Below are 25,520 nucleotides of genomic sequence, written 5' to 3' on the forward strand. Positions count from 1 at the left end.
TATTCAGTGGTCTACCTGGCATCTCCACTAGTTTATTTCAAGATCATCTTAACCCTAAAAAGTCTAAAACTCATAGTTTTTCCCCCTCAAACTTGTCTGCCTCCAAAATCTCCTTTCTCACTGGATGGCATCACTATCTATGCACTTGTGTATATTAGATTCCTACTAGTTTTTCTTGATATTCCCCACTTTCTCACCTCTTATCAACAATCTATAATCAAGCTCTAATGATTTAACCAGTAAATAACTCTCAGATATATCCATGTATCTTCAACTCTGTGGCTGGTAGATGAGTTCAAATTTCTATCTTTTCTCTTCTAGACAAAAATAAATAAGTTCACCTGATTTCTACATATCTACTCTTAACTCCTTCAATTCATTCTCTAAAGAGGCCTAGGTAACTATTGAAAATGTAAGCTGCTCAAGTCATTTTTCTCTGAAAACTGTTCAAAAACCTCCCATTGCTTTAAAGTGAAAATAAAATCATTAACATGACTCGAATACTTTCTAACATCCTCTGATCTCTTCTATTATCATTTCTCCCTTGCTCTTGCTTCCCTAAGCCAATGGCTTGCTTTCAGGTTCTCAAGAGGTGTCACACTGCCCTTTAAGTTCTTTGCCCATGAACATCTTCTCTGAAAGATTCTACTCAGCTCTCTTCTGTTAACTCTTCCATTAACTCCATGTGTTCTTCAGATCTCTCCTTACAGACTTTCTTCATAAATTACCCTCATGCTTTTGGAAGAGGTCACTGAGAGGGAAGTGACCGCCTGCATGACCTGTGAGCTAGACTCAAGCATTTGGAGGCTCCTGACCCTCTCCTCATGTTTGGAATGTGCATTCCATCTGCCTCTCCAGTGCCAGACACTGCCCAAGGATATAGCCTTGAGATAGTAGTGTGGTGTTGAGACCATCTGAACGGATATGTGACTAAACCTAGTTAGGGCCTCTATATAAACTTTCAAGATTTGGTAGGCAGGTGAGGAGATGTACTCATCTCACAAAAATTCAAGAAAAGACTGGAAAGTAAGTTCCCTTGCTTATTAAACCTGCCGCTACCAATCTGGAGTGCTGTGACTCTTTCTGAGGTCTCTCTCTCCCCTCTGAATAGGAAGGTGGTTTCAGATTACACCCGGGAAGCTCCAGGGATTGCAAACCACACATGCTCAAAGACAGCATTTCTTATTATCTGTTCTTAAACTTCTCTAAACTCTCTCTTAAAATTACTCATCCCTGTCTCCAATTATCCTTTTGTATGATTATATGATAAATATCTGTCTCACAGGTAAGCAGTTGTTTACCTGCACTATATTAGAAGGCTATGTATTAAATCTTTTGTTAGCACAAAATGTGTGAGATTAATTCCACTAGATTTGGAATAGGAATAATAAATGAACAGATACCATCACTTCTGCCAGGAAAAGAACTTTGCATATCCCTCATTACTGAAACTTACCTCAAGCAAAGTGCAAGCCCATTTTAGTCAATTAACCTGATCTTAGAAGAAAAATCTATTATTTTAAATGTATCATTTAAATCACTCAGGTTTACAATCTACCCATCTCTTAATTCAACAAATATGTACTGACTATAGTTATATGCCAGGGACTACACTCAGTATGAAAGATATAGAAATGAACTTACTCATAGAGACTGGTCTCTGCCATCTTGAAGATTATAAACTAAACTATATTTTCCAAGACATATTTCACCTAGGCTTATGTAGTCATAACTCCACCTTAATCCTAGTCAACGGTGAACATATTTGGGATACTCTGACTTAGTACTGATGAACTGTTCATCTGTGGGACACTGGTTTTTTTTAACAAGTAAAACAGGCATATGTTGAGATAATATAAATAACAACCACTATGTAAAAATCAACATCATTGCTAAAGTTATTAGTCTTTAATTCCATTTTCAAGTCAAATATTAAACTAAATTCTAAACAAGCCTAAGGACAACACATAATATTTTAGTGCATTTCCTGGAAAATCTGTCCAACAGGAAAATCTATAGTTAAGAAAAGAGAATATGACAGCTCTTTATATAGTTCTCATATTCGACATAATAATATTCATACTTACTTTGAGGTTTCCTTGAGCAGTGTTGACAGGCTGTCCATCTTTCAACCATGTAATAGATGGATTTGGAATGCCATTAGCTATGCACTGCAACGTGATGGGTTTGTACTTTAATACAGCTCTCTCAGAAAGACCGGAGGATTTGATTGTTGGAGGAACTAGATTTAAGGAAAAGAGAAGAGAAGGAAGGAAAGAAAGAAGGAAGAAAAAAGAAAGTTGAGGAGGGGACAGAGGGCGAGAGGGAACAAAAACTGTAATCAGGAGGATCAATACATAAAGATCTGTATTCCAAAACTTGAAAGTTTAAAATTTAGAAAGGAAAAGATCACAAAATAACAAACAACAAAATAAATTCACCAATGCATTTCATTTATAATTTTTAGCAATTTTAGAGTTACGTATTTTTAAGTAGGATCTCTAATTCTCCAAAGAATAAGTAAAATGTGTTTACAGCAACCGCAATCCACATGTGTATTTGGCTTACAACCTTTTGGTCTGTTTTCCTAATGTATTATGACCTTCCATTTCTCCAGAACTGCCTCATTTAATCAGGGTGCATTTCCAGTACCCATATTTATACCACATGAATCTGTCCCCAGCAGGGCTGATTAAATCCAGAATGGTACTCTGATCTAAGCTGAGCTTGCCAGATTTCCTCCCTCAAGAACTGGAATTGACAGTGAGAAACGGGATTGGCTATATTCTATCATGGGATTGAAAAAGTGGGGGAAAAAAAACAATCTGCCTGGGAAGATTGAAACGGATGTTCATAGAAACCTCTGCTTGTAGCTTCCAAAGGCTCTCCAGTTTCTCATTCCAGTCCTTCTCTTCCCAAGGACAACCAGCAAATGGGATACATAACACCCCGGCAGAGGTTTGCTGTTGTCAGAGTCATGGTTCTAACCCTATTATGCCAGTTCCAAGAATACACATGTGCCCTGGATCCCGCATCATACCTTCAGCCTCCATTTCTGGAAATGACTTAATTCACACTCCCTTCTGTTTTGGCTGAAAGCTTGAATGCTTATAACCCCCCTTTATTTGCTGCCTATCTCCTCTTTGTTCTCATTGCTCAGGCCCTTTCATGCTATGTAGAATATACCTCCTACCATTTAAATTCCATCTCAATTCATTCACATGGTTATCTCGTGGTTAAATCTTCCGTGGTAGCAAAGTGCCTTAAAATTTTCCATTATTTAACTCAAATTTTCATCCAAATTCACATTCAAATTTGCACTACTTTCCATAATGCAAGATTTATCCAGATTAATGAGTCACAATCTGAATTAGATCCTGAAACGATGCGTAAATGAATTCTCAGTGCAATGCTCCTGTCCCTTCTTCGGCATACCATGAACAGTGACTTCAAACTCCTTCATGTGGTCTCCAGCAGCGTTTGTTGCTACACACCGGTAAAGGCCTGTGTCTGACACCTGAGCCTGGGCAATAACCAGTTTGCGTCCATTTAGTAAGATCTTGAATCCATCTCTTTCATCAATGAGCTGGCCGTCCTTCAGCCACCTACAGAAACAGGGCAAAAAGAAGTCTGGAGATATATTTTAAATAACTGCATTCCTAAATCATCTGTCAACCACTCTATCTATTTTGGAGAAACTACATTTACTAATATATATTAGGCTTATATATTTATATATGTCGGGAAGATCCCCTGGAGAAGGAAATGGCAACCCACTCCAGTATTCTTGCCTGGAGAATCCCATGGATGGAAAAGCCTGGTGGGCTACAGTCCGCGGGGTCTGCAAAGAGTCAGACACGACTGAGCAACTTCACTTTCTTTCCTTACACATATATTTGGGCTTCCCAGGTGGCACTAGTGGTTTAGAATCTGCCGGCCTAATGTAGTAGATATAAGGGATAAGGGTTCAATCCCTGAGTTGGGAAGACTCCCTGGAAAAGGGCATGGCAACCCACTCCAGTATTCATGCCTAGAGAATCCTATGAACAGAGGAGCCTGGCGGGCTACAGTCCATGGGGTCTGCAAAGAGTCAGATACAACTGAAGCAACTTAGCACAACACAGAAGAGCATGATATATTCATATATATTTTCAATTATGTACTTGCCTAATTTCCCATTTGCTCACTCTATGAAATAAATTGGAAATCAGGAAAAGAAAAAGTTTAAAAAGAAGTTGGCATATTGTAGGAAACCAAAGAACTATGTGTACAGGTCTTCATTTTTTTATTAATGCTGGGCTACAGAAAGAGGCAAATGCTCCTACATGTTTCTCACTTCCAATGTTTAGATAACATTAACAGCAAAACACACACAATCCTAAAACATCTGTAAAATAAAACTCTAACATCATATGGTATTTTATAAATTTTAGTTTATTATGAGTTATCACTTTCCATTTAGTTTATAGTCATGTGTGTGTGCTTAGTCGCTCAGTCACGGCCGACTCTTTGCGATCCCATGGGCTGCAGTCCACCAGGCTCCTCTGTCCATGGAATTCTCTGGGTAAGAATACTGGAGTGGGTTGCCAAGCCCTCCTCCAGGGGATCTTCCCAACCCAGGGACTGAGCCCAGGTCTCCCTCATTGCAAGCAGATTCTTTACTGTCTTAGAGCCACTAGAGAAGCCCATAATCATGTGTGGAGCTATTTTATTCCAACAACGAGTTGAGCATCTGTTCGTTTGCATATCCCATAGCACCTCGGAAATGAAAGGTAAGTAATCAAGAAATACTTTGTGAATGAAGGAATGAGAAAAAAAGAATTGGTAGTCATATATTCATGTTAAGTTCTTCTATTTCTCTAATATTTCTGGTACACTGTTTTAAATCTATTTGTTTATTAAACATAGTGCTTCAAGAAGATCTGACAGCTAATGCTTAATATTCTGTTTCTATGAATTGAAAATGTAATTTTTAAGAGCATATAATGAATTCCTCTAATGAAGCAGATTTATGGGCCCTGTGAGTATCAGATAAAAGTTGCCTTGCATTGAGTTAGGCAAAAAGCTTATTCAGCTTTCTTCTGTCAAATGATATTTTTGGCCAATTCAATTACAGAATACATCTTTTAATAAAAGAGGTATATAAACAGTATAACTTTACACAATCACTTTTTAATGACACAGAACCTCTTTCAAAATAGCTTTAAAACTCTCAAATAAAAAAGTGGGAGGTATTTAGAAGACATACCAAAGCCCTTACATGATAGTTGGTGGAGGAGAACCTGTCACTTGACAATCTAGTTCCAGCAAGTTATTGACAATTACAATGAAGTAAGACGTTTCATCTCCTCCTTCTATAGCTGGTGGCACTACAAAAAAAGAGGGATGAAACATACAAAGAAATGTATAAAAGAGAAAATACAGTATCACATTAAGCAATACTAAGCTGTTCTTTAGAAGGCTGATAAGTATCACAGTCATTTGGTACATGAAGGATACTTGAAATGGACTCTAAGGTATATTTTATAATATGCATTTGCCAGGGTCAATAAATATACTTTTGGCACACTGCATTTTTCTCAGCAAATCTAGCACAATGGCACTGCTGATGCTAAGAGCACATAGTTGATTCATATTTTATGTTGTTTATTGTCATTAGAATATGACAAGGGAAGCTCAAAAATTGGGCCTGCATTGGAAGTTTCATTTCATTTCATAAAGAGAGACTCAAGGCTACAAGATGACTTCCCAAGGTCCACAGACTGTTTCTTGTTGTTTAGCACAGTGTTCATGACACATTGTCACTCAATGCACAGATACTGTCACCGACGTAAAAATGTTACTCACAGTCACAGTGAGAGACCATGCTGTTATTCACTGTAATCAGATACTGTCACAGATATAAAAATGCATCTATCTATTTAAAAAGTATACCTATCAGAATAAGTGGAAGATTCAGGTGGGTTTTTAGATCTTGGGACTCTGGTGGTCAATCTACCATTCATTAATATGTAGTCCAGAGTTGAACAGATAAGTAAAGCTTCTCTAAGATTGTTTGATTATTTCAAGAACACAAAAGCATTTCATAAACAAGGCAGGCTGTGCAATGAACATGAGAATACAGGGGGTGGCCTTCTCATTTACCTAAGACATCAACTTCATATTTGATTTCCTTTTCTCCTGCCACACTCGTAGCCACACATATATACTGGCCCCTATCGACTTCTAGGGCACGTGTGATTTCTAGTTTCTTTCCACCAGCTTCTATGTGGATGTTGCCACCGGCTTTCACAGGTACACCGTCTTTCAACCAGGTTAGAACTGGAGGAGGGTGGCCGGCAGCTTTACACTCCAGCGTCAGTGAATGAGCAACAATCACTTGCTTATTCAGAGGTGCAGCCAAGTCACCTTCGATCATTGGAGGAACTAGAGGCAGAAAAAAGCAATATTTCAGGCAATTCTTTGGAATTGTAATGAAATAAAGGGGATTTTTCTTTTTACTCATACAGGTTGACTATAGGGACTATAGTCAAACTATAGTCATGTCCCTCCTCCACTAAGCTACTGAGGAAAGAATTTCTTGGTTCTGCTTATCTACAACTGTTCTAAATATTGTGGGTTACTCTGTACCATGTCTGGTCTACAAAGGAAGAACTACAGAGAAGGATCTTAGTCCTAAGAACTACTTTACATTCTCCATAAAAATCAAATGGTCTAGATTCCTAGGAGCCAAAGGCAAATGATTGACTGAATGAATGATCACTTCTTACTAATCTTAGTTTCTTAAAAATTTTTTCCAAATCAGAGGACAAATTCTTCCAATTTCAATACATGAATACAGAAGACAACACAACCCAGCAGGGATTTATCAGTGAACAAATTGGATGTCGGTGTATTAGGAAGCATAGGTAGAAAGCACATAATAAAAACATATGTGTTTTCCTTACCATAGATATCCACATGGAATGATTTTTCAGCAGTTCCAGCAATATTGGTTACTTGACACTTATATGTCGCTGAATCAGAGACCTGTGCTCGAGGGATATGAAGAAATTGTCCTTTTTCAACATAAAGTGCTTGTGAGCTGGATATAACTGGCTGGCCATCCTTATACCAAGTAATAACAGGCATTGGAAGTCCTCGTGTTTCACATTCCAGTTTAATTATGCTGTTGATCAAAGCTGACACTTCTGTGGTGACATTCCCTCCTTTAATACTAGGTGGAACTACAAAGGATTTCAGAACACAAACAAGCCTTCTAAGTTTTAGCATCTGCATAAAAGTCTCAAATGAATGCTCCAAATGTTTAAATAATGCAGTAAAGTAAATATGAATTAAAGACAGTTAGGAAGTCTGTGATTTATCTACCGATAATTAGTTGCCTGGGGATACCCTGGTGGCTCAGTGATAAAGAACCTGCCTGCAAATGCAGGAGATGCAGGATCGATCCCTGAGTCTGGAAGATCCCCTGGAGTAGGAAATGGCAACTCACTCCAGTATTCTTGCCTGGAGAATCCCATGGACAGAGCAGCCAGGCGGCTACAGTCCACAAGGTTGCAAAGAATCAGATACAACTTAGCAACTAAATGATAATAACAACAATCAGCTGCCTGTCTTGTCAAAACAATCTTCATCACCCTCCTTTTGGGAGTCAGATTTCAGTAAAAGTAGAAACTCAGTTTTCATTTCAGGGGTTCATTTAAGTCCAATAGATCATGTTACTGTAACTAAGAAAGTCATGTTTAACAAACAAAGCAAAACAAAACTAAATCCCACTTAGAGTAAATACAGTAAGTTTGAAATCAGGCCAAGAGAGCAAAAATGTCAGATGAGGTAAAACTGCATGCCCTTTCCCCAGGAAATAAAAAAGGTCGAAGTGCTTTTAGAACTCAGCTACTGGTAAGAACTGTACAGTCTAACTTTTGCTTACTCTTTTTTTTTGGAACCACAGAGAGTTCATTCACTGAACTATACTCATCTAATTGGTTGCATGTGTATCTTCCATAATTCAGCAACCACATGCCTGGCCTCTCACACCACATGAGGACTGTGCTGCTGGAAAAACAATGCCAGTGGCTCAAGCCCTGCTGTATACTCTGAACACGATCATGCCAAGATTCTGCTATCATTCCAACAGTTTAAGAGAAATCAAATGGCATGTGCCTGAATTTGAATGTCTTATTCTTTTACATCAACTTTTAGTTTAGGAGAGAATATTTTTCTTATGGGAAGAGAGTTATAAGTTCTGGAAGCACAATCACAATGGTAGAGTGCCATTCTCATCAACTGTATCAAGGATACACACTATCAACATGGCATATCACTGATGATGTTGACCTTCATCACCTGGTTGAGGTAGATATTGCTATGTTTCTCTACTGGAAAGTCACTCTCTTTTGCCCTTTTGAAAATAATCATTCTTCCCAGCCCACAGGTATCAGGTGAGGAGCTATTATGTTCTACTTCCTTGAGAGGGGGAAACTACCTACATATTTTTTTTCAGAATTCTCTGTATGGGAGATTTGTCTCTCATCCCCACTTTATCTATTTCTATCAATATAGACTCATGGAGACTTATTATACTTTGAGTATGATCCAACACTATATTATTTCATTGTTCAAATTTTTCCAGTTAGGGCCATTAAGAACAATTCCAATTGACCCTACCTAAGCACCTAGATAGCATATTAAAAAGCAGAGACATTACTTTGCCAACAAAGGTCCATCTAGTCAAGGCTATGGTTTTTCCAGTGGTCATGTATGGATGTGAGAGTTGGACTGTGAGGAAAGCTGAGTGCCGAAAAATTGATGCTTTTGAACTATGGTGTTGGAGAAGACTCTTGAGAGTCCCTTGGACTGCAAGGAAATCCAACCAGTCCATCCTAAAGGAGATCAGTCCTGGGTGTTCATTGGAAGGACTGATGCTGAAGCTGAAACTCCAATACTTTGGCCACCTCATGCGAAGAGTTGACTCATTGGAAAAGACCCTGATGCTGGGAGGGATTGGGGGCAGGAGGAGAAGGGGGTGACAGAGGATGAGATGGTGGGATAGCATCACCGACTCGATGGGCATGAGTTTGAATAAACTCTGGGAGTTGGTGATGGACAGGGAGGCCTGGCGTGGTGCGATTCATGGGGTCGCAGAGTCGGACACGACTGAGGACTGAACTGAACTGACCCCTCTGACACACAGCACGTTACTTTTGTGCTTTCTTGTTTTCTGCTCCTCCTACAGGCCCCAGGCTCATCTATATATTCCCTGCCCCAGAAATAGAAGTAACTATTTCTCCTAGAAGCTCTGGTTCTTTTTAGTGGAAAAGAATATTAGAAAATAACATCTGAATCTCAGTGAAATTCCTTAATGTTTTCTGATAATTGTTCTTAGAACCAGTTCATAGTGATAAACATTCATATACACATTTTTTCTCACACATAAATGAAGGCACGATCATACAGGCACACCTCATTTTATTGCACTTTGACTTACTGTGCTTTGCAGACCTTGTATTTTTCACAAACTGAAGGTCCGTGGCAACCTGCATTGAGTAAGTGTATTGGCACTATTTTTCCAAAAGCATCTGCTTACTTGTCATCTCCATCACATTTTGGTGGTTCTATCAATGTTTCAAGCCTTTTCATTATTATTATATTTGTTGTGGAGAGCTTTGATCAGTGATTTTAATGTTACTACTATGACTTGCTAAAGACTCAGATAATAGTATTTTTTAGCAATAAAGTATTTTTTAAAATTAAGTTTTAAGGCATAATACTTTTATACATCTAATAGGGAAACTAAAAAAAAAAATGTGTCTGACTCACTTTATTGCAATATTTATTGTGGTGGTCTGGAACTAAACCTGCAATATCTCAGATGTATACCTACATTGTGAGGTGAATTTGATGGCAGAATAATTTTTCTATAAGGTAATTTACTCTATAGATTAGGGCAGCAGCTCACAGGCTAAGCATGGAGATGCTGAATCAAGTGTAGTTTTTACATTTTTGAACAACTGGAAACAAAGCAAAATAATATTTTGTGACATGTAAAAGTTATATGAAATTCCAACTTCAACACCCATTAAGTTTTATTGGAATACAATCATGTTCATCTGTTTGGGTACTGTCCATGCCTACTTTCACTTCTACAACGACCAAGTTAAATTGTTGCAATAAATACCAAATATGGTGTTCTCATTGCTTCTCACTGTTGTTCAGCTCACCATAAATTTCAGTGACACAGTTATAACCAAATAGCATTTGAAGTGCCATAAATATCACCATATCATAATATTTTATTTTACCTTTATTACTAGTGCATACTCCTCACATCAAAACATTGAAAATAAAAGAGAGAAAAATGGGCTTTAAAATGTAACATTTTTAAAGCACAGCACACTGTGGATTTTTCTGCTATTAAGTTCAATGGCAAAGCACTCAGTTTATTTTTTAATGACAATATAGCTGTTTTAAAAAAATACGGTGTTATTAAAATCAGTGTTATACTAACTAGAAGACTAAGCACTCATTACAATATTTCCCAAAGAAAGACAACAGATAAATTAATAAAAAATGGAATGTTTCCTTAAGCAGAATTTCTTCACAATGATAAAAAGTCAAAATAAGCCTACAATTTAAGTTTTTTAGTGGCTCATTTGTTAGCCAAGGAAGGAAAGCCTTTAATTTAGGAGTGATTTAAGTAAAATAAGCCAAGAATGATTGCATTAGCAAAGAACTGTGTCTAATCAGTTTGTTTAAGACTATTAGCTTTTCTGTAAGAATAACTGCTTGAAGAGTTGAGAACATTGACAACATTAATAATTTTATTTAAAGGGACTTTTCTGAACAATATTCTTGGCTTTTAACACATTGACAGATGTTGCTGATACTACTTAGTTGTCTTTTATTTGATAAGTCAATGCCATGTTTGAATATACTGAAGAACTGGCCACTAAGAATAGCCTGCATGGAACAACTTCAACGAAGCTGAAAAAACACTAATTGATTACAGTCTGAAGTGGAATCTGTTAAGATGTGCTATAACTAATGGTGATAAAAAGTACCATTAGTTTAGAGAAATTTACTAAGGTTATTAGAGAAATTTACAAGGCTTATTAAAATGTACAGTTTTAAAAGTATCTTTATTCTTTGTAGTATTAATCAGCAAGCATTTGTATAAAACATTCATGAGTTATTAAGCCAGTACTGTCCATGGTGTATCTTAGTTGCTCTTATGGACTTAACATCAGTTCCATGAATTTTTTTCAGAATTAAAAGGTGAATATAATAAATTATCCTAACTTATAGCCATTTAATGTCTTAATGATGGAAAAAGTACATTTTAACTTTTTGAGCTTGGTACTAAGACTGAATTTTCTTTCAATGAGAATTGTTCTCAAACACCATTATTGCCTACTGAATGGCTGTGGAACTTAGTTTTACTACCAACTTGACAATGTTTCTTAATAAATTCTAACTTAAAAATTATCAGACAAAATCAACTCTTAAATGCAAAATCTATATTGCTTAATAAGTCTTGCAAACGGTTTGTCAATTTTGTTTATTTTTTTTAAAAATCAGCTTTTAGCTTTGTTGATTTTTGCTATGGTCTCTTTAGTTTCTTTTGCATTTATTTCTGCCCTATATTTAAGATTTCTTTCCTTCTACTAACCCTGGGGTTCTTCATTTCTTCCTTCTCTAGTTGCTTTAGGGGTAGAGTTAGGTTATTTATTTGACTTTTTTCTTATTTCTTGAGGTAAGCCTGTAATGCTCTGAACCTTCCCCTTAGCACTGCTTTTACAGTGTCCCATAGATTTTGGGTTGTTGTGTTTTCATTTTCATTCGTTTCTATGCATATTTTGATTTCTTTTTTGATTTCTTCTATGATTTGTTGGTTATTCATTGTTCATCGCAGCACTGTTTATAATAGCCAGGACATGGAAGCAACCTAGATGCCCATCAGCAGATGAATGGATAAGGAAGCTGTGGTACATATACACCATGGAATATTATTACTCAGTCATTAAAAAGAATTCATTTGAATCAGTTCTAATGAGATGGATGAAACTGGAGCCCATTATACAGAGTGAAGTAAGCCAGAAAGATAAAGACCAATACAGTATACTAACACATATATATGGAATTTAGAAAGATGGTAACGATAACCCTATATGCAAAACAGAAAAAGAGATACAGATGTACAGAACAGACTTTTGGACTCTGTAGGAGAAGGCGAGGGTGGGATGTTTCGAGAGAACATCATCGAAACATGTATATTATCTAGGGTGAAACAGATCTTCAGCCCAGGTTGGATGCATGAGACAAGTTCTCGGGCCTGGTGCACTGGGAAGACCCAGAGGAATCGGGTGGAGAGGGAGGTGGGAGGGGGGGATCGGGATGGGGAACACATGTAAACCGATGGCTGATTCATGTCAATGTATGACAAAAACCACTACAACATTGTAAAGTAATTAGCCTTCAACTAATATAAATGAAAAAAAAAATCTATATTGCTGATAGTCATTCTGTTGTTTGTATCACAAGTAATCACAAGTTGCTCTACGCATTTTTCCATTCTGTCAAACAAAACTTAGATTTGATTTCCCTACAAATTTGCAATGAATATATTTTCTGAACTCAACATTCAGTTTCAATAACATTTGTCAGATTTTGATGCAAATGCAGAATAACCTTCCACATTTAAAGTCCATTTATCTCTGAAAATGAGGTCCTTCCATCTAACCCTCAATTGTAATTGATTAGCTGGTTAGTAGAAAGGCAGGGTGAAAGTCAAATATTAAGAGAATATAACAGAATACTACAAATACCTTTTAAGTAATGAATATAATCAATTAAAATCATGTTTGTGAAATGACATCAGTATTTGAATATCTATTTTCATGAAAAGACTTTTTCAAAGACGAAATACATAAAATCTCATTACAGATCAGTATTAACAGATGAACACCTGTATTCAACTTTGGTGATAGTAATCATTAACTCTGAACTCTTAGTAAAATGTTACCGTTCCAAAGGAACTGCATTCTCTTTAGTAGACTTGTATTACAACATATTTTACAATTTTTATAATTGCCAGAAAGACATAATATCAAACAATTGGTAGACATTTATTTCTATTTTTATGTAAATACCTACATAATATCATTGATTTTCTCACGGTCTGAAAAACCTAAAATATTTTCCAACTTTGTTGTTGTTCAGTTGCTCTGTTGTGTCCGACTCTTTGCAACCCCATGGACTGCAGCATGCCAGGCTTCCTTGTCCCTCACTATCTCCTAGAGTTTGCCCAAGTTCATGTCCATTGAGTCACTGATGCTATCTAAAGATCTCATCTTCTGCTGCCCTCTTCTCCTTTTGCCTTCTATCTTTCCCAGCATCAGGGTCTTTTCCAATGAGTCAGCTGTTCTTATCTGGAGGCCAAAGTATTGGAGCTCAGTCTTTCCAATGAGTATCCAGAGTTGATCGATTTCCTTTAGGATTGACTGGTTGGAACTCCCTGCAGTCCAAGGAACTCTTAAGAGTCTTTCTAGCACCACAATTTGAAAGCATCAATTCTTCAGTGCTCGGCCTTCTTTATGGTCCAACTCTCACAATCATACATGACTACTGGAAAGACTATAGCTTTGACTATATGGACCATTGTTGGCAAAGTAATGTCTTTGCTTGTAACTCTTTCAGCTTCGCATTTTGCATGTTGTACTTTGCATGTAAGTTAAATAAACAGGGTGACAATTTACAGCCTAGACATACTCCTTTCCCAATTTTGAACCAGTTAGTTGTTCCACATAAGGTTCTAACTGTTGCTTCTTGACATGCATATAGATTTCTCATGAGGTAGGTAAGGTGGTCTGGCATTCCCATCTCTAAGAATTTTCCACAGTTTGCTGTGATCCACAGAGTCAAAGGCTTTGGCGTAGTTAATGAAGCAGATGTAGATATTTCTCTGGAATTCCCTTGCTTTCTCTATGATCCAACGAATGTTGGCAATTTGTTCTCAAGTTTCTCTGCCTTTTCTAAACCCAGCTTGTACATCTGGACGTTCTCAATTCAAGTAATGCTTAGGCCCAGCTTGAAGGATTTTGAGCATAATCCTACTAGCATGGAAAATGAATGCAATTGTATGGTAGTATGAACATTCTTTAGCACAGCTCTTCTTTACTATTGGGATGAAACCTGACCTTTTCCAGTCCTGTGGCCACTGCTGAGTTTTCCAATTTTGCTGACATATGGAATGCAGAAGTTTAACAGCATCTTATTTTAGGATTTGAAACGTCTCAGCTGGAATTCCATCACCCCCCACTAGCTTTGTTCACAGTGATGTTTCCTAAGGCCCACTTGACTTCACACTCCAGGATGTCTGGCTCTAGGTGAGTGACCATAGCACCATGGTTATCCCAGTCATTAAGACCTTTTTTTGCATAGCTCTTCTGTGCCTTCTTGCCAGCTCTTCTTAATCTCCTCTGCCTCTGTTAGGTCCCTACTGTTTCTATCATTTACTGTGCACATTCTTACATGAAATCTTCTTGAAGAGATCTCTAGTCTTTGCCGTTCTGTTGTTTTCCTCTATTCCTTTGCACTGTTTATTGAAGAAGGCCTTCTTATCTTTCCTTGAAATTCTTTGGAACTCTGCATTCATTGAGTTTCATGTATCTTTTCCTTTCTCCCTTGCTTTTTAGCTTCTCTTATTTTCTCAGCTATTTTTAAAGCCTCAGACAACCACTTTGCTTCTTACGTTTCCTTTTCTTTGGGATGGTTTTGGTCACTGCCTCTTGTACAATGTTATGAAACTCTGTCCATAGTTCTTCAGGCATTCTATCAGATTTAATTCTTTGAATCTAATTATCAATGAGTAAATCTACCTATTTACCATCTTTCCCTTTATAAAAAAGGTTTGTCAAGTTCTGTTATAAATAGTTAATATAAATTCAAGCCACCATTTTTAAATCTTAAGAAAGAACATTTACTCAGACTTAAATTTCCTTTTGATTTCAGCCTATTGACATTAATCTGGAAATGTATATCAACTCTACAGCTCAAATTGTCTAAATAAACTGGCTAGCCTAATTAGTTGGATGATAAATTAATGAAGTCAAGAACAAAGGTTCTAATAACCCCTTACCCTCCATGAATGTTTTACAAAGGAATATCACTTGTACTGAAAAGGGTCTGTTTAAAAAGTCTGTATTTATGAATGGAGAAAAATTACTCAAAAAACATTTCTAGCTGACAGCAGAACAATATACCATCTACTGTTTAAATTTCCCAGATAAATATTTCTTCCTGCTTCAATTTATTTCACATATACTTTTCTGAGTCCTATACTTCTGTTTGAGGAAAGGTGTTACAGGTAAATGCTATGAATCCATTGTACATTAAAATGTACCATGTATATATACTCAAAAACTTTTATACCATTTGTGAAAATTCTCAGATCTGAAACTTATCCATGACTAAGTTAAAAATCTTTACCTCAAAGTACTAGCTATGAATTTGCACAATCTCCCCATAGGTTATTAAATGCTCATTTATTTCCTTTTCCTTTTCATATTCATTTCCCCTCATTTTCCCTCCATATCTTTTATTTTTCATTCATATTTTCTCTCCATTTCTTTCCTTATTCAGGCAAAATGTGCATTTCTGCCTTTCAGGTGCATCAGATCCAGCTGCTTTATCCTCACATAAAGAAGATGAATCAATCAGCTGCAGTGAGAAACACATTCTCAACCTGAGACCTATGTTAGTATTCCTCACAGTTCATCCAAGTATGGTCTATGTTTCATTTATTCTTATAAATAAAAGCATTTTCACAAGTGAAATAAAATAAGCTTAAGATTACACACTCAGAGGTGTAGACGAGCTTGCCAGAGAAGAAATGGTATTATTTCCTAATTATAATATTTAAAATTTCAGTGCTAGAACGCCTTTCATCTCTGACAATCTTAGAAGGTTTAGTCATTCATTAGAGGCCTCTTCTGTGTGCCTGAAGGCACGATACTGAATGAACAAGAGGATCTGAAATGAAAGAAGCCAAGTCCTATGGAAGTAGGAGGCTCATTGAATCACCACAAGTATTCATCACAGACTTTGGCTACAACACAACAATGCAGAGAAGACTACTCAACAGCTTAAGGGAAATATTGCACCTATTGTTTAAAAGCCTGATTCTGGTAGGAGGCCAATGGGAGCAATAGTACTTTCATTTAACTTGGATGCCTGTATAGCTAATCTTTCAGTAACATTACTGTGTTTTGGAGGACATGTCTATTCAAGACTAATTTCTTCCACACGCTTCTATTTATAGACAGAAATGATTTAAAAGCCTGTATTAAGTAAAATTTCTTTGACTCAAGAAAGCTATTCAAACATTATATAAAGACAACTAACATTTTAAAAAGAGGAAGATCTGCAATTCAGTGAAGATATATAGAAACCAAGCTATATTCTATATATAGACTTCAAGCGGTAAGACAATAGAATAGTAAGTAGATAATAATAAAAGTCAGACACAACTTAGCAACTAAACAACCACCATAAATATTTATTGAAGTTTCACTGTAAGCCAGGCAATACATGTAAAGTATCCAGCAACTGATCCTTACAATTTCATTATTAAGTAGGTGCTACTATTATCCCCATTTTGGAGATGAGGAACTGAAGCTCAGAGGGGTTAGGCAATTTGTTCAAAGTTGCAAAGCTAGTAAGTGGCATAAGCTGGATCTGAATGCAAGCTGGCTTGCCTCAGAAGCCCAAGTTCTTATTGACAGCCAAACAATCACTGTCCAACAGAAATATAATGACCATATATATAATTTAAAATTTTCCAATAGTCACATTGAAAACTATGAAAATAAATCATTTTACTTAGTTCAATATATCTAAAATATCATCATTTCAGATGTAATCAAGGTAAAATTATTACTTAAGCATCTTCCATTATATTTTCATATTAAATTTGTCTTTGAGATCTTTCCTGGTAGCTTAGTAGTAAAGAATCTGCCTGCAAAGGAGGAAACGTGGGTTTGACTTCTGTGTCAGGAAGATCCCCTGGAGAAGGGAATGGCAATCCACTCCATATTCCTGCCTGGGAAATCCCGTGGGCAGAGGAGCCTAGCGGGCTATAGTCCATGGGGTCGCAAAAGAATCAAATACAACTTTGCGACTCCACAACAACATTTTACACTTACAGCTTGTCTCAGTTTGAACTAGCCACATTTCCAGTGCTCAGCAGTCAACTATAGCTGATGGTTACCATACTGAAAAGTTTGTCACTAGACAATTTATTCATTGAGCAAATATTTCTTGAGAGCTACTGTATGCCTGTGTGCATGCTTTCAGACATGCAAAGCAAGGTCCTCCTCTTATGAAGTTTACTTTCCTTGGAAAGAAACAGCAAATAAGTAAATATACCCATAATTAAGCAATTAAAACTATCAGACAGTGATCCATGCTATAAGGAAAACTAGGACAATGTAATGGAGAGTCATTAGGTGACTCCTCTGGATTGGGAAGATCCTGTAGAAGAAGTGACATTCCTGAGGTATCTGAACTTATTCTGAGCATCATATGCTACAGAAAAAAAGAGTGCAGGAAGCAGACCCACCAATAAGCATGACTGACCTAATGAGTTCTACTGCTTTCTATGGTGTAATTCTTTGTGCCTGCAACAGCATATCCAAATACCTTCCACGGCTCCTGGCATAAAAATGACAGGACTTTGGCAGTCATCTTCCTCAGAGGATATTGAAAGTTTTAGTGAAATAAGGGCTACATACCTCTGATGGGGACTTAACTGAAAGAAAATAACAGCACTGCTTAAAATATTTAAGTTATTATCATGTGGTCTGAAGAAAGGCTAAGATGGAATGAAAATAGAATAACTGACTTGCATACTATCAACTTCATTTTATTTCATGCATCTCTACTCTTTTTAGAGCTCTTTAAAAACCCCTCTAGGTATACAGACATTTAATTTATGTTACACTAACAAATAAGGGAATACCTGACCTCTTACGTGAGATCATATGAAAATCACTAGACCCTGGAGAAATACATACTCAATGATAAAATGCAGTAAAATCAGATGCAATGTTCTAGCTTAAAACAGAAGAAGATAGGCTTTTCCCTTAAAGTACCATTTAAAATTATTTTGCATTGCATAAAAGAGCAGTTAACAGAGTCAACCCTGATTTTCAATGTATGATGAGAATTGATAATAACAGTAAAAGAAAGCCACACTTACTATAGATTGTCAGTTTTATATCCTTGGATTGTTTGCCAGCTGCATTAGACACAGTACACTGGTAGCGTCCCTTGTCACTCCTTCGTGCATTCTTTAAGTGTAAAACTTGTCCTCTCTCTAGAATTTCAATATTAGAGTCTCCCAAAAATAAAGGCCTAGAAAAAATACAATTTTATTCTATGGATCCATTTTCACTTTCCTAAACATTTTCTGTTTTATTAGTCACAACAGAAATCATTAAGTTGTATTTTTTAGTAGGAATCTAAAAAATGCAATGATATGATTAACTCCTGTTCAGAAGAATGGAATTATTAAATTACTTTATTAATTAAAGTTAATTATCACTTTTAGACGAAAGATTCTTCCTTTTAAATTGTTGAACAATAATAATAAAACATTTTATTTCATTCATTCACCGCCCCCCCTTTTTTAAATTTATATAGATAAATTTTCTACCATCATTCAGAAAAGAAAAACTAAGTGTACAGGAGCTTCAAGTCAAGCAACATTATTTGTAAACTAATATTATAATACCTGGAAAAATATTGACAATATATAGTTATTACTAACTAAAGACAATGATGTCAACTTTCCTAATAAGTAGGTATTATAATAAATATGAGTGCTTTCATAATCATTAATACTGAAAGATATTTATCCCAAAAGTAGTTCACATATATTTGTCAAGGAGTCTTTTTCTACTATTCAGTCACTTACCAACTACTATTATGTGACTGCTTTACTTTTGGTAGCAGCTTTATTTAATACTTAAAACATCATGGTTATTAAAGCCTATGATATCTTAAGAGTCATACCTTTAAAATCCCATTGATATTCTTTCAGGAAGACCTATATCTTGTTTTTAAAAAGCTGCAGGGAATTTGCCACATGATAAATTAATGCAGTGCTATATTAAAAGTCACTACTAAGACTAGAAGATTAAAGAAAACACATTTAATTTTCTGTGGGAGCATCCCTTACTATTCCTTGGTATGACACTTTGTTTGAAGTTCCCTAAAACTGACAGAATAAAGTACTTTACTTTAATGTATTCTGTTTATAGAAGTGGGAATACTTGATAATGCTACTCAAATTTAAGCAACTTTAAAACTTTCACTGATTGCTCACTATGCATGTAACATAAAAATTGAAACAAAAAAAGCATTATAATGAGAAAAGGTCTTCTTGGTTTATTGTCACAACATGAGTCTTTCCTGTTACTATTGTCAGTTTGTGTTCTTTCACACATTTTTCTAAACATTTTCACTCATAAGCGTATTGCTAGAGGAATCTCAAGTTGTTATACATAAATGGCATTGTATTATTGTTCTATTTTTCTTTTAACTTGACAATAGCTATGGAGATAATTTTGGTACCTATAGCTTGATTTTCTTTTTAATTGCTGTTCAGTGTTTCACAATATGACAACACTGGATGTCACCTATCCATTCTCCCAAGGTGAAGCTTTAAGTAGTTTTCACTTTTCTGCCATCACTGTTTCAGAGAGAATTAACATACAAGCCTTCCTGTGGAACAGACAATTGACTTCCCTTTCCTAGACACTGGAAGTATAACTGTTGTATTAGGGCATATGAGCATTTAAAATTTAATATATATCAACAAATTGGCTTTCAGAGTACTAATTTATTGACACCTTGTTTCACCAGAGTATTATATCCTAATCTACTGCACTTTAAGACAACAACTGATATTTTTCAAACTCCTACTATATTTTTTGCCAAACTGATCTATGAAAAATAGTCATGTTATTTTTGCTTACTTTCTCCAAATTATTGAAGGTGAGCATCTTTTAAAACATTTATTGCTTAACTATATAACTTTCTAATTGCCTGTTTATACCCTCCATACATTTTCCTATGTTGTCTTTCTTGACATATAAAAACTTTTTATACAACCCTTTGGTTCATACATTGTAAACCTTTACTTTTTGCTACTTAAGTCTTAGATACCTACTTTAGAAATTATAAAAATACGAAAACTGTAATAAATAAGCTCTCATGAGCAATACAAATCATTGCACTTATTATCAATGTGGGCAAACCTCAGCAGCCCTTGAAGTCTGGGAAACATTTAATTGCTCTTTAGGGGGTGTTCTTTTTGCCCATATATTAAACTACCTTAAGTATTTATCTTGATGTCATAAGCAAATTTCATTTTTTAATAATTCACAAAATTCCATGTAAACACAAGATGAGTTCTTTATTTGGATCTTGCATTTCTTCATTTGTTGCTCTTAGCGTATATTTGTGCTTAGTCGCTTCAGTTGTGTTCAACTCTTTGTGACCCTATAGACTGTAGCCTGCCAGGCTCCTCTGTCCATTGGGATTCTCCAGGCAAGAATACTGGAGTGGGTTACCATGCCCTCCTCCAGGGGATCTTCCCGACCCAGGAATCAAACCTGCATTGCAGGTGGATTCTTTACCAGCTGGGCTACCAGGAAAGCCTGTGCATATATTCAGTGTATAACAAATTGAATTTCTCCATGTCTCTCAAATAAATTCCTAGCATTTTTAAAGCATCTTATAATTCATAAATTTGAGACCATTTTTTAATATTGCTTTTCCTTCATGTTCACTTAATAACACTCTAGGTGGTAAGATAATTAAGAGGGAGAAAATCCACATCTATTTACAAACAGGTTGACTTGCAACAAATACAGAAAAAGTACTCACTTGCCATCTTTGAACCAGTGAATAACAGGGAAGGGGGTGCCTTTCACCTGGCATTCAAGGGTGGTATCCTGGTTCAGGACAACTGAGACTTCACCAGGGGAGCCAGTACCTATTATGGTGGGTGGGACTTAAACAAAGATATTTTATCATGAAAATCTATGACTTAACAAGAAGAGTAGAGGAGGGAGAGAAGATAATGATTTCTATAATATTTCAACAAGTTCTTAATGTCAAAAATAAAATATCATGCAATAATCCCTTTTCATATCACATCTGTAGACCCAAATATCAAACTTAAATATAGGAACACATTCATGAAAGATCTGACAGCAGAACAATTACTTAGAAGAATTGTGGTAATAAAGAATTCATTTCGAGTAACATTAAATCAATGCACAAAAGGAGTTTAGAATATAAGTGAGCAGTGAAGCTCATATAATGAAATTTACTAAGGCTATACATTTTAAATAATGAATGACATAGTCAACAACAATCTGATAATGTTCAAATTCTACATATTATACTATAGTGCTGTTTCAAATATACCACCCTTGTCTCTTTTAAAGGCCTTCTATGCTAAAATTGCATGTCATATAAAATGTGAAAAGATTCACATTATATTTCATGTGAAAAGGTGCTAGTTTTTATTCTTAGAATTACCAAGCATATTAAAGAGCTCCCATAAACTTCCCTGATCTTCAAATCCTCTCCCTTCACATCATGTTACGGTGATGAACCTGCATCTTCAGAGCCACATGTTGTACTGTGCTTAGCCACTCATTCATGTCCGATTCTTTGGGACCCGAGGAACTGTAGCCCGCCAGGCTCCTCTGTCCATGGGGATTCTCCAGGCAAGAATACTGGAGTAGGTAACCATGTCCTCCTCCAGGGGTTCTCCTCAACCCAAGGATTAAACCCAGGTCTCCCACACTGCAGGAGGATTGTTTTACCATCTGAGGCACCAGGGAATGATCAGCCACTGAAAGGTATCATATGCCAGGAGGGGCGGGTGGTGATCAAATTTGTTTTAAGACCATGCTGGCTTCCAAACGAAGATCAGATTCCAGTAGCAAAGAGTGGATGGAGTAGACTTGTTAGGAGGCTATTATGTTAATTCAGTTTATAATTAACATGGGATTAAGAAGCACACTTCACAGGATGTAGACAAATTCACAGAGTTGGGAAGAGGGAGTTAGGAAGAATCTGCCAGAATCAGCGTAGCTGAAGCAAGTGGTAGTATGGAGGTGATGGTCACTACAATGTGGGTCACTGAAGGTGGCCAGAACAGACATTTACTGAGACCTTTCTGTTCTCTATGTAACTAGGATATTGAGCTAAAGATAATGAGCTAAAACAACCCAAGATGCTGGGGAGGAGATTAGACATACAGCCTGAGAGCTCAGAGAAGTCTGAGTTGGAGATAAAAATGTGGAAGTCATCAGCACACAGACAGCAGTAAAAGTCATGAGAGTAATGAGTACCACGAGAAATAATGCCAATGAGACTGATGACAGAAAGATTGCTTTCTTTTTATAGCCGATACTTATAGATAATAATGGTAATTTTGGTAGAGGATGCAAAGTACTTCAGGCTTTGACAACACTTTATGAGACAGAATTTTTATGTTATAGCAGTTTATGAATGATCACTTTAACACAGGATCGTTCCCAGATGTCATTTCCACTCCAGACTTACAAATCATATGTCCTTTGATGACCAAACTATTGAAAAGGAAGGAAGTCAAGTTATCACAAAGTGAACTTTAATCAGCAAAAATAATTTCACAAGCTAAACTTATGAAAATTCTAATTTATGATTAGGATTCAAACATTTTAAATATTTTAAACACCAATTTATTACAGTTTCAGCCTGTTCTCAGAATTCTCCCCACTTAATTAGAAGTAGGGCTGAGGTAATTTAGTTACAGAAATTATTCATAATTCAGAGGAGGGTGAATTTGTTAATTTATCATCACTTCAAGTACAACCCAGGAGCTTCAGGACAGGTCAGCAAATGACTGAATTTTACTATGCATTGTGACTTCCCCGGTGGCTCAGACGGTAAAAGCGTCTGCCGACAATGCGGGAGACCTGGGTTCAACGCCTGGGTCGGGAAGGTCCCCTGGAGAAGGAAATGACAATCCACTCCAGTACTCTTGCCTGGAAAATCCCATGGATGGAGAAACAACCCATGGGGTCGCAGAGTCGGACATGACTGAGCGACTTCACTTTCTTTCTTATCCTCTATAGTTGCCTCCCAAAGAATTCCCTGACCACCTCGATAGAGAAACTGACAAGAGCAGTAATTTAGTATTTTATGTATAAGACAGTACCATGTACCCAAAACATCACCATATGATTAATAACAAATATCTACAAACTTTCTATATCATACAGTTCTGATTAACCAATATTAAAGACAAAAATAGTAAGAGTAAAATGAATGCTGTTTCTATCAAATTTTCATCTCTTTAGTTCTTTAACACAGTCAGTGCTATGCTATATAAAACACATCTGAATTGTAGTTTTTGAGAATATTTTCCTTACCTAGCACATCAATGTTAAAATGCTTTTGAGAAGTGCCTGCAACATTAATTGCTTTACAGGAATATCTTCCTGCATCCTCTGGAGAGGCTCTGAAGAGCTTTAATATCTTCCCATTGTTTACAATCTGAATACTGCTGCTCTCAGTCACCTTTTAAGGCCAAAAAGGTCAATGTTATTTCCAATCCTAATAAAAATGTCTAAGTAAAATTTGAAGCAAAATTTTTATATTGCTATTAATAAGACAGTCACATCTGAATGATTAATTTCAGAGACAGAGGCAAAGATGTACACATATTTGGATGTCTCCATTTACCTGAACATCATCTTTATACCACATAATGATGGGAGATGGAGCACCTTCAGCTTCACAAAAGAGACTGGTTGGCTGGTTGACCAACACGGACACATTTGTTACTTGTTCTTTATCTTTAATTACTGGAGGAACTGCAAAAAGTGAGGAACTGTAGTGAGGTTTTTTTTTCCATTTATTTTTATTAGTTGGAGGCTGATTACAATATTGTAGTGGTTTTTGCCATACATTGACATGAATCAGCCATGGATTTACATGTGTTCCCCATCCTGAACCCCCCTCCCACCTCCCTCCCCATCCCATCCCTCTGGGTCATCCCAGTGCACCAGCACACAGATATATAGAACAGACTTTTGGACTCTATGGGAGAAGGCGAGGGTGGAATGACCTGAGAGAACAGCATCGAAACATGTATATTATCAAGTGTGAAACAGATCGCCAGTCCAGGTGGGATGCATGAGACATGTAGTTAGTTCAAAATAAATATTACATATAGTTTCTTTACAAAGGACTTTGGAAAGCAAATCTGAGGTATTTGGTAGCTAGAAAAGGTTGGTCATACTTAAGCAAAGCTTTTATTATGAAATGAAGAGTCTTGACAATATATTTATAAGTAACTCACTAAATTTTTACTTTAATTATTCAGTTATGAATTAAAACTGAAAATGAAAAATTAAAAATGAAAAAATAATTCAGTTATGTATTAAGGATAAATTTAAGGGAGAAACTATTTATTTCACATACCACTCAAAATGCAAACTGCTCGTCTCAAGTTATGTGGGACTACTTTGCTGATAAGAATGAATATTGCCCAGTATTTATGGAAGCCAATATCCATTAAATTTTTAAGTGCATATACTCATGCAAAGTGCCATATGTACACGATTTTCACTGAAGCATTACTTAAAATAGCACACAAGTGGCACCTAACTAAATGTTCATCATTATTATCATAGAAAGCTAAGTCATGGTACAGTATGATCCTAGTTAGGCATAAATAAGAGTTAGGAATATTGAATAATTTCTAAGAGTATTCAACGATACAACAAGGTATGGAGTAATGGATAAAATGGTCTACTATAAATTCTTTTTATATGTAAAAAAAGAGGATGAAATATATATTCATATTTCTTCATTTTTGCAGAAATTATCTCTGGGAAGATACACACACACACACATACCCCACTAACAACTTTCCTTGCCCATAGGGAGGATAAAGTAGATTGCTTAGCTCAGGGCCAGGAGACTTTTGACTTTGTATTTTTTTCTACCATTTGAATTTTCAATGACGCAAAATCACAATACAAAATTAAATGAAATTTTAAGTCAAATGAATAAATGAAGTTAGACTACTACTTTTAAAATTGATAACATGTATTTTTATGTAAATATTAAATGATACTACACTGAAAGAAAAACATAGGAATTTGACCATGTTACATATTCAGTTATATGATTTTATCTGTATTTACCATGGACCTTGAGGTTATATCTTCTTTCTGTGGTTCCAGCCTCATTGACTGCCACACAAATATACTCCCCATTGTCATATGGTGTAACAGAAGCAATAACCAACAACGTGCCATCTTCTAATATAGAAATACCAGGCTCTCGGCCTGTCAGCTCTCTACCATTCCGCAACCATTTGATGGTTGGTTTGGGGGTACCTAAGAAAGAAATTAAAGCTTTGTGATATTTTACAACAAAATTAGAAA

The 25,520-nt window shown here is 36.2% G+C and overlaps 1 protein-coding gene across 1 annotated transcript in view; it reads right to left on the bottom strand.

Annotated features, from left to right (window-relative positions):
• The window catches only part of HMCN1 (hemicentin 1), a 514,767-nt gene that overhangs the window by 202,872 nt on the left and 286,375 nt on the right, over positions 1 to 25,520 (bottom strand). Inside the window, exons 26-35 of the mRNA XM_070473938.1 lie at positions 25,278 to 25,472; positions 23,809 to 23,939; positions 23,496 to 23,643; positions 20,950 to 21,076; positions 18,257 to 18,411; positions 6,948 to 7,226; positions 6,145 to 6,426; positions 5,261 to 5,369; positions 3,436 to 3,605; positions 2,088 to 2,242 (exon numbers count right to left, since the gene is read on the bottom strand). Of these exons, the coding sequence (XP_070330039.1) occupies positions 2,088 to 2,242; positions 3,436 to 3,605; positions 5,261 to 5,369; positions 6,145 to 6,426; positions 6,948 to 7,226; positions 18,257 to 18,411; positions 20,950 to 21,076; positions 23,496 to 23,643; positions 23,809 to 23,939; positions 25,278 to 25,472 (1,751 nt within the window). The remainder of the gene's footprint in view (positions 1 to 2,087; positions 2,243 to 3,435; positions 3,606 to 5,260; positions 5,370 to 6,144; positions 6,427 to 6,947; positions 7,227 to 18,256; positions 18,412 to 20,949; positions 21,077 to 23,495; positions 23,644 to 23,808; positions 23,940 to 25,277; positions 25,473 to 25,520) is intronic.

Source organism: Odocoileus virginianus, chromosome 11 (genome assembly GCF_023699985.2).
Source record: "Odocoileus virginianus isolate 20LAN1187 ecotype Illinois chromosome 11, Ovbor_1.2, whole genome shotgun sequence".
Taxonomy (NCBI): domain Eukaryota; kingdom Metazoa; phylum Chordata; class Mammalia; order Artiodactyla; family Cervidae; genus Odocoileus; species Odocoileus virginianus.